This window comes from Triticum urartu, chromosome 3, assembly GCF_003073215.2.
Source record: "Triticum urartu cultivar G1812 chromosome 3, Tu2.1, whole genome shotgun sequence".
In the NCBI taxonomy this organism is placed as follows: domain Eukaryota; kingdom Viridiplantae; phylum Streptophyta; class Magnoliopsida; order Poales; family Poaceae; genus Triticum; species Triticum urartu.
In genome coordinates this window covers 42,017,967-42,027,239 of record NC_053024.1, presented here as the reverse complement: position 1 = coordinate 42,027,239, position 9,273 = coordinate 42,017,967, and the positions used below count along the sequence as shown (strand labels likewise).

Genomic DNA, 9,273 nt, shown 5'->3' with positions numbered 1-9,273 from the left:
AAAGATAACCAAGAGTGGATCCGGTGAAGACGAGGATATGTTACCGAAGTTCCTTCCTTTTGAGGGGAAGTACGTCTCCGTTAGAGCGGTGTGGAGGCACAATGCTCCCCAAGAAGCCACTAGGGCCACCATATTCTCCTCACGCCCTCACACAATGCGAGATGCCGTGATTCCACTATTGGTGCCCTTGAAGGCGGCAACCGAACCTTTACAAACAAGGTTGGGGCAATCTCCACAACTTAATCGGAGGCTCCCAACAAAACCACGAAGCTTCACCACAATGGACTATGGCTCCGTGGTGATCTCAACCGTCTAGGGTGCTCAAACACCCAAGAGTAACAAGATCCGCTAGGGATGCGTGAGGGAATCGAAAATCCCTTGGTGGAAGTGTAGATCGGGGCCTTCTCAACCACTCCCGAGCAAATCAACAAGTTTGATTGGCTAGAGAGATAGATCGGGCGAAAATGGAGCTTGGAGCATTTAATGGAGCTTGAGCATTAATGGAGCTTGAGGGGGAAGATGTAAGTCAAAGGAGAAGAAGGGGACCCCCTTTTATAGTGGGGGCAACAATCCAACCGTTGCCCCACCAACCAGCCCCGCACAGGGCGGTAGTACCGCTAAAGGGGGCGGTACTACCGCTGAGCCAGCGGTACTGCCGCGCAGAGAAGAGCAGCAGGGATCTGGACCCAGCGCGGTACTACCGCGGTGGTAAGGGCGGTACTACCGCTCCGAAACGGTACTACCGCCTCTACTACCGTAACTAGTGCCGCAAAACCCGACATGAGAAAAAGGGCCCTCGAGTCGAGGCGGTAGGAGCCAGAAAGCCCAGCGGTAGTACAGCTGCGCGGTCACGGGCGGTACTACCGCTGCGGAGCGGTACTGCCGCTAGTGACCCTTCGGCGGTACTACCGCTGGGACACAGAAGAGAGAGAGAAGATCTCTCCATCGAGGCTAAGGACAAGGCGGTGGTGTCAGGCAGGCCAGCGATAGTACTGCTGTGGAGTCACGGGCGGTACTACCGCCTGTGACTCCTCAACGATACTACCGCTGGGTTGCGCGGTACTACCGCTGGAACCCAGACAGGACACAGAAAAGAGAAGAGATCTCTCCAAAGAAGTGGAAGAGCTCAGAGGGTGAGAAGCTGACGTGTACGTGTTGATTCCACCCATGCAATACCCCAGCAGACCCCCTCTTGATAGTACGGTGCCATCTACGCAACTAGTCCACCAAAAGAGAAACGAAAGAGCTACACCGTCTTGAATGACACTCCGAAGGGAAGAAAACGTCTCGTGCCAAGGATGAATCTGTGAACTACTCAAAGCACATGATTAGTCCACAAACATGTTGTCATCAATCACCAAAACTACCTCGAGAGAGATATGCCTCAACAGCTGAGTATCTTGGACCAGTATAAGCGGGCCAAAAAAAAATCTGCCCCCATAGCCATGCATGTAGATTCGCCTGGTCGCCAACCATCATCGTCCCCAGGGCGGTGCAGGTCTCGGCCACTGTGCAACAGGTGAAGCTAATCACGTCCCCATCTCACTCGCCTGAAGCCACCGCCGACTCCCTCAGCTCTGACGCGTGCTGATCCATGGGACACGCTTGTCCGGTACTCGCGCATGGACGACGTCGTCCAAAGCTAATCCCGGTGCGTGGAGGCTGCCGCCTCAACGCTGGACGACTGACTCACCTGCGTCGACAATGTCGCCCAGCTGGTGAGAGGACACGGTCGCTGCGGCCGCTCGCAGGCCTGAATGACGGAGACGCTCGCCTTCACGCGAACGCACCAAACGCACGCATTAATCAGGTAAGTATCGAGTGTTGTTTTTTTACTGTCATCGCTACCTCGCCGGTGGTGACACATCTAGAAGTACAGGAACTAGAGATGAGGCAATGAGAAACAGAGGAGCGCTGGAGCACACACAGAGACGTTCGCCTTCTTTCTTTCTTTATTTTTTCACTGATTTTCGCGTACCTGTAACATACATCCCTGTTTTTTTAAGTACTGACTATCGGTTATTACATGGCCAACTCACGACTACATCATGAACCCACAGACAAATTCGCTGAACCAAGACCTTACTTGCAGTCATGAAATTACGTTTCACTGAAAAAACCCAGAAGTTTGCATAAGTTTTAATGAAAAAAACTAAAGTTCGCATAAGTTTTACTAAAAAAAGCCTGAAGTTTGCATAAGTGTATTTGTTTGTCCAGCAAATACATAGCAATTGTAATTTTACATGAGCATTTTCATACCGTCTTTATCTACACTTCAGTTAACATGTTTTCCTGGTAGAAAACTTGGACTACATACAAGAGAAGCAAAAACTGCATGTTGATTTATGATGATGATGAATGTAGGATATTTTGTGGTCATGGCAATTCTCATATCATTTAGTACATAAACAATATTCACAATTTTATTTTATTACCATCAATTGTGTTGAGTTTTTTTTTCATATATATGTATTGACCCTCTTCTTTAAATTAGATGTGACAGATGCGGAATGAACTCATACCACATCATCGCATACGAGCAATTCAAGAGGAATTGGCGGGATTCTTTCTTGACCATGTCATACATAAAGACGGAGAATGCCATGTGGAAGTTGAAATTGATTTTAGATGTTAGGGGTTATAAGAGATGTTATATTGTATATATGTAGTAGTGTCGGATAGATATATGCAAAAACTTGTTCGATCAATCTCGAAGAAAGAAAGGTCACTTCTCTTTGTATATGTTCATGACGATCTTGTGTAATTCTTGACTGGAATTTGTTGGCACTGAAATGGTTCCTTAGCTTGTCCTAAGTGATATTTTCATGTGTGACTATACTTGCATAAATGTGTGCATATGAAGAATCATGATGAATCTTCTAAATAATTTTGAATTTTATACATTAAAAAAAGTGGGTGGTCTTTTAATACAGGAGAGATGTTGATTAAGGAGAAACGATATTTCAAATTATTTATACGAGTTGGAAATAAGAGATCATGTACTTTATAGGGAAATTTCAAATTTATAAATAAATTGTCTTGTATTAAGTTTAGCATAATATGTTAATCCAAATAGATGCGTATTGCGTGTGCATACTTATTAGTTTAAATAGACGTGCGTTGCACGTGCACACTTACTAGTACGCCCAAAGAAAAGAAAACACCGCCCATTGTCTCGTTTCTTGCTGCTACGGCCACCCGTCATGCTCCCCACGCAAAACCATCTCCGTATTTATATATTTATAAAGAAACTGTAATAATAGAAGAGCATCTCCTGGCGACTCTTGTTTATATTGGCTTGGGAAACAAGTCATACTTGGATAACAAGTCGTACTTCGGTGCCGCCCATCACACGCCCAATTAAAAACTCTTCCCCTGCATGATTTTTTACATGAGATGGCTGTTGAAGTGTTGAGTAGAGAGTGAAAGCGAAGAGGCAAAGGGACACATTGTATCGTGCTTTCTAATTCTAACAAAAGAACGTAAACACGTGAGGTCCGAAAAAGCCGCAACATGCTACAAAAAATATCAAATTATAATGGGATTACCAAGAGCGAATACAACAACTTGAGATGAGAGATTTCAACTGAAGTTTGTCATTTGAAATGCCCCCCTAGATAATATTTTTCCTCCGTTGCTTTCCGTGGAGCCTATTTTGATACACGGTCATCTATTACTCTTCTCATTTATAATTTTACTTGACACAAAAGTCGGTATCCTAAGATTCGTTCTCATGACCATTTACTTAGTAGTATACTATTACTACAATTTTGTAAATCGCGCGTGTCGGTACTAGAGTATCTGTTGCTTAACAAATAACCAATTCTTTTGCGAACCAATATGTGGTTAGAAATGTTAGATGGACAGTGGTATTTCCAACCCATCAACGTTCAAGTCCTGGTGCTCGCATTTATCTTGAATTTATGTCAGGATTTCGAGCCCAGCCCACTAGGGTTAAAGTCCTGGTGCTCGTATTTATCCTGGATTTATTTCAAGATTTTCGACGATACGTTTTCAGTGGGAGGAGATGTTCCCGTCGACTACGAGGCGCGAAGATACGCCGGCTCAATCTGTCGACGGTACTCATAGGAGTAGGGTGCGCGTATGTACGTTCATAGGGATGTGTGTATGCGCGTTTATACGAGTGCTTGCATCTGTACTGTGTTTAAAAAATAAAATATAAAAAAAACCACAATAACAAAGAACCAACTTTGGAGATGCCAAAGCAAGGAACAGATCAGCGAAAATTTAATTAACTAGTGCCATTGCTCTCTTGGCGTTGGCGTACGCGTAGCTGTCGACACGCATTTCTTGTTCCCCAATAATAGCTGTGTGCGCGAGAGAAACCCAGAAAAATCCGGTGGTGGCAGCGGGGCCCACCTGTCATGGTCGCCCGAGGCCGGCCGGCCTCATGTGGCCCTCCCTTTATATCCTCGCTCCTGCCCCCGCCGTGCCTTTCTTCCTCCACAAGAAGAAAAGAAACGCCACCAAATCCAATCTCGACCTCCCCCTCTCCCGTCCGCCCGTCCGTCCCAACCCGATCCGATCTCCCCCCTCCTCCGTTGCCATGGGCCGCAAGTTCTTCGTCGGCGGCAACTGGAAATGCGTACGTGGTCTCGCCCCCCTGATCCCTCTTTATTTCTCGTCGTGGCTCCGTGTTGAATGGGGGGATGGATCGGCGTGGACGAATCGGGTGTCTGGGTCTTATTATGCGCTGTTTGGTGGATCTGGAGGGTTATTCGAGCGTCAAATCGGCAAGATTGTCCTTAGATTTGAGCGGTAGCTTCGCCGCTCTCGGTTCAGATCGGTGCACAGATTAGCTGTTTTAGTGTGTGTGCCGGCGTTTTTCTTAATTGGGAAGGATGGATGCGATGGGATCTTCTTGTGAAGATCTGGGCGATAATTCCAATGATCTCGTCTTAATTGATCGTTGGATGCATCATCAGTTACCTGTGCTTATTTTTTGGGGGTGCTTAGAGCTATTATTACTGTGTATGTATGCATCTAGCTTGCAGTCAGATGGCACGGCATGTTATTTCCTGGGTCTGTAGGAGGAGTTCATCTAGGTTGAAGAACAGTTTGATCTCGCTAGCTGTTACCTGCTCCAGCAGTTTGATCTCGCTAGCTGTTACCTGTTTGCGGCTAGTCTGGAACAGTTTAGTGTGAGTTATCTCTGATGAGTTGATTGCTTGATGCTGACATGGCTCTTCTTGATGTGTGCAGAATGGAACTGTGGAACAGGTAGAGAGTATCGTCAACACTCTGAACGCTGGACAGATCGCCTCTACGGATGTTGTCGGTATGGATGCCTGCCCTGTGCCTGGCCTTACATGTTTTGGTCACCCTGTGTCAAATTTTGGCGACGCTTAAAGCTGCATTGCAGGATGTACTTATGGTTTTATTGGCTGATGAACTGCAGAGGTTGTCGTCAGCCCGCCCTATGTCTTCCTTCCCACCGTCAAGGGTAAGCTGCGCCCAGAGATCCAAGTCGCTGCTCAGAACTGCTGGGTGAAGAAGGGCGGTGCTTTCACCGGTGAAGTCAGGTTAGCATTCTGTTCTCTGCCAGTATGTTTTAATGCCATGGATTAACTGCTAACCGGCAAGGCAAACATATGCTGTCTTTCACTGCTACAAATTGTCATGTTCGCTTAAACACGGTCTAGAAATAGGGCTCTCGCTTCTAAACCAATGTTCATTCGTTTTGTTCACACATTCAGTATTGGTGTTAGATTTGTTTAGTGATTAATATCTAATTCAGATGAATAATTCTTATATTTGCATCCGTTTTTGTTTTGTTTACTCCACATTCAACTTATATGTTGGTTCAAAACCTGTTGCTAATGCAGTGCTGAGATGCTTGTCAACCTCGGCGTTCCCTGGGTCATCCTTGGACACTCTGAAAGGAGGAGCTTGATGGGAGAATCAAGCGAGGTATGCTGCAGTTTACATCTATTCACAACATACCATTCATAAATCAGGTGCCTTTCCATTTAAATACAGTGAACAACCAAACTATGAAATACTGCTATTGGAAGACAAACGTAAAATATGACAGTATCACCAAACTTAGAAAAATCACTCTTATTCTGATGGGGATTTCCTGCAATATATTTGGTGGATAATTCATTGCAGTTGATTTTGTTTTCTGAAAATAATTGCAATGACATGACTGATTTAGGCCTTGTTCGGTTTGGCAGGGTTTGAAGAGGTTTGAAAGGGATTGAAGGGGATTAAATCCCTTGCAAGTCAAAATCCTTCTCAAACCTCTCCAATCCCCTTCAATCCCTGTGGCAAGGGGATTAACCGAACATGGCCTTAAGGAGTTTTCAGCGCTAAATCCTCTCCTCTTTCTTGAATGGCAGTTTGTTGGAGAGAAGGTTGCATATGCACTTGCTCAGGGCTTGAAGGTCATTGCATGTGTTGGTGAGACTCTCGAGCAGCGAGAAGCTGGATCAACCATGGCAGTTGTCGCTGAACAGACAAAAGCAATTGCTGGTACGGACCTTTAGTTTGTGAACATGAACATACACAAATTTACCTTTGAATTGTTGTATCATTGTGTTTATATTCTCTTGAATTCTTTTACCATTGATCTTGATGGTTTGTGATGAATCGTCTCAGCTTTGGGTGTTTAATTTCCTGGCATGAAGTTTATGCTTGCAAAAGCTAGCTAAATTTGTTTCTTCATTGATGATAATTTTACTTCACAGCAGTTAAATCTTGATAATACTTTTAAGACTACAGGGGAGAAACAAACTCAGTAACTACCATTATGTCAATTCAGCATTGCTATTTGCTTTGAACATGCATAGCACAAATTGCTCATATCTGCTGTTCATGATTGGATGAATCCACATGTTATGCTTTGCCATACCTGTTTTCAGTGACCAAAGCAGACTTTGTATAGAATATTAAAATATCATCTGAAAGTGTCGGCTGAGATGATTGTTTCTTTTACAGACAAGATCAAGGACTGGACCAATGTGGTTGTCGCTTACGAACCAGTGTGGGCCATTGGCACCGGTAAAGTTGCGACACCGGCTCAGGCGCAGGAAGTAAGTGTTAATGCATTTGAAGATTGATGTGTGCTCCTTTGATTCCAAACATATTTTCCATTGGCTAATACTCAGACTTGTACTATGTTGGCAGGTCCATGCCAATCTGAGGGACTGGCTCAAGACCAATGTGAGCCCCGAGGTTGCTGAATCCACACGGATCATCTATGGAGGTAATGTATACCCATTGTTTGAGCACAAATGCCTCCTTGTGTACACATTTACTGCCAAGTCATCTTGATATCTGATTATGCGCCCCTTGTTACTTTAGGATCTGTAACTGGCGCAAGCTGCAAGGAGTTGGCAGGGCAGCCCGACGTTGATGGTTTCCTCGTTGGTGGAGCTTCTTTGAAGGTAAACAGAGAACACAAACAGAGTAGAGTATTCATCATCATCATGCCTTATTTACCTGCACCCATATGACTAAATACTGTTCTCTCGCTCGTGCAGCCTGAGTTCATTGACATCATCAACGCCGCCACCGTGAAGTCCGCCTAAGAAAAATCTTGATGTGGCTCCTCTCGGTGCGGAGGAAGACAGCGAAGATGAAGAGACTCCTTTTTTCTCCTGTGTTTATTATGTGTGTACTATGCTAGTAATTTTGTGGTGGAGCAGCTGCTACTGTTTTCCTCCCCCCCTGACTTGAGCTTGCAAGCCAATAATGATAATGTTTGCTACTGAACATATATCAGCAATAATCTTTAGCTCCTCTTGTTGCTGTTTAATCATCTCTGCTTTTCTTCTCCAATGAATGATAATAATGTGTATCGGCTGATCGGTTGTGTCTTTCGCCGGTCACTCCGTTGTGTGCCGCATGTCCCGTAGGGGCCGCATGCAACTGCTCGTCCACCGCCTAAGGGCCTTGAATCAAGGGATTTGTTCCGAAGGTATTCTGACTCTTAGGATTTTTTTCTTCTACTTGGCTGTTTGATTCATAGTATTACAATCCATAGGAATTTTTCCTTTGGAATGGATTGAAGATGGTATGCCACTCTATATCTATCAAAGAGGCCCTTATTGTTTTCCCATTGCTGCTGTCATTTGTTTTAGCACCGCTGTTCTTCCACCTCACGGCCATGTTGCAATTGCTTGGCCGCTGCGCTAGAACCGCCTCACGGCCATGTTGCAACCGTTCTGTTGTGACATGCCGGTTGACGGTGGGAGGCTGAACGTTGACGAGTAGCCGTATTGGAAGCTTGCAACGGTGGAGAGTAACAGCGGACTACAAGCGGCGGTGCAAGGAGGTTTGCGTCCATCGTGTGCTGGAACTGGTGATGCCATGTGCTGCAAGCAGCGACGCTAGGCGCGACAATAGGTTGGATGCTGGGACGCCAGGCGGCACTATGATTCAGAGTGGCGGAATCACTAAGCTGCGGCACTATGATTCGGAGGAAAACCTTAGATCCGTTGGATTGGGCGATGAAGGCGCCTCACTTCTTCTTCCTCCTTGGGGCATCGTCTCGGAGCCGGCCGCAACCTGGAGACCAGTGAATGGCGGCATCTTCGCTGCATGGTTTGTCGAGGCAGACGTTTCGGGGGCGTTGATTTCTGTTTGACAACGATGATGATGTCAAGAGGAGCTTGGGTTGCGGCTCGAGCTTCGGTAGTCAGATCTTTCCGGCGTGTCTGAGGTGCTCTTTCGTTGGTTGCTGAGTTGCTTTAAAGTCGGAGCTGACACTCGATGGTCGTTTGTGGAGGGCGCGTTTAGCGCAAGTCCTGCATATTCCCCTTGCGAAGCTCGTCAAGTCGGAGCTGGAGCTGTCGGTTGTTCGCGCATGTGGCCAACTGTTAGCGTGTGGCCAGGTATCCATGTTGTGTGAGTTGAGTTGTATTGGTTTTAGCCCGGCTTTTTTAATTAACCGGGCAATTCCCACTGCCTTCTTAATTAATGAAAATGGAAGTTTTTTGCCTTGTTTGAAAAAAAAAATCAAGTCGCGAGAGTCATTCACCGAGCACGATCCAACGGTCCAGGAGGGGACTGGCTTTTGGGCCCTTTTAGCACTGCGGATGATGAGATATTTTTTGAACGTCTGTCACATGAACGCCGAGTTGGCAACCAATCCTTGCACGGATCGATGCATTTCTCTCCGTGAAAGCGGTCGCGGGTACAAATTATTCTCTGTCACGGCAACACGGACGCTGAGCTGACAAAAGCACACAGTGATTTGTTTCTCTGGACGCAACAAGAGAATTTCTTTGGTGCCTTGCGCCTGAAAAC

The 9,273-nt window shown here is 45.9% G+C and overlaps 1 protein-coding gene across 1 annotated transcript; it reads left to right on the top strand.

Annotated features, from left to right (window-relative positions):
• The first annotated feature begins 4,428 nt into the window (after positions 1-4,428).
• LOC125542652 (triosephosphate isomerase, cytosolic) lies at positions 4,429-7,780 on the top strand. The gene is made up of 9 exons (XM_048705775.1): positions 4,429-4,606; positions 5,224-5,299; positions 5,420-5,543; positions 5,847-5,931; positions 6,363-6,495; positions 6,961-7,055; positions 7,150-7,228; positions 7,327-7,409; positions 7,506-7,780. The coding sequence occupies exons 1-9, from the start codon at positions 4,568-4,570 to the stop codon at positions 7,551-7,553; spliced, it is 762 nt and encodes a 253-aa protein (XP_048561732.1). The 5' UTR covers positions 4,429-4,567; the 3' UTR covers positions 7,554-7,780.
• The last annotated feature ends 1,493 nt before the right edge of the window (positions 7,781-9,273 follow it).

What these genes read in the sequence shown, in the direction of transcription:
- LOC125542652 (XM_048705775.1), top strand. Translation starts at nt 4,568, where the DNA reads ATGGGCCGCAAGTTCTTCGTCGGCGGCAACTGGAAATGC. An exon ending in TCGGCGGCAACTGGAAATGC is followed by an intron (nt 4,607 to 5,223) that starts GTACGTGGTCTC and finishes TGATGTGTGCAG; the next exon opens with AATGGAACTGTGGAACAGGT. An exon ending in ACAGACAAAAGCAATTGCTG is followed by an intron (nt 6,496 to 6,960) that starts GTACGGACCTTT and finishes TTTCTTTTACAG; the next exon opens with ACAAGATCAAGGACTGGACC.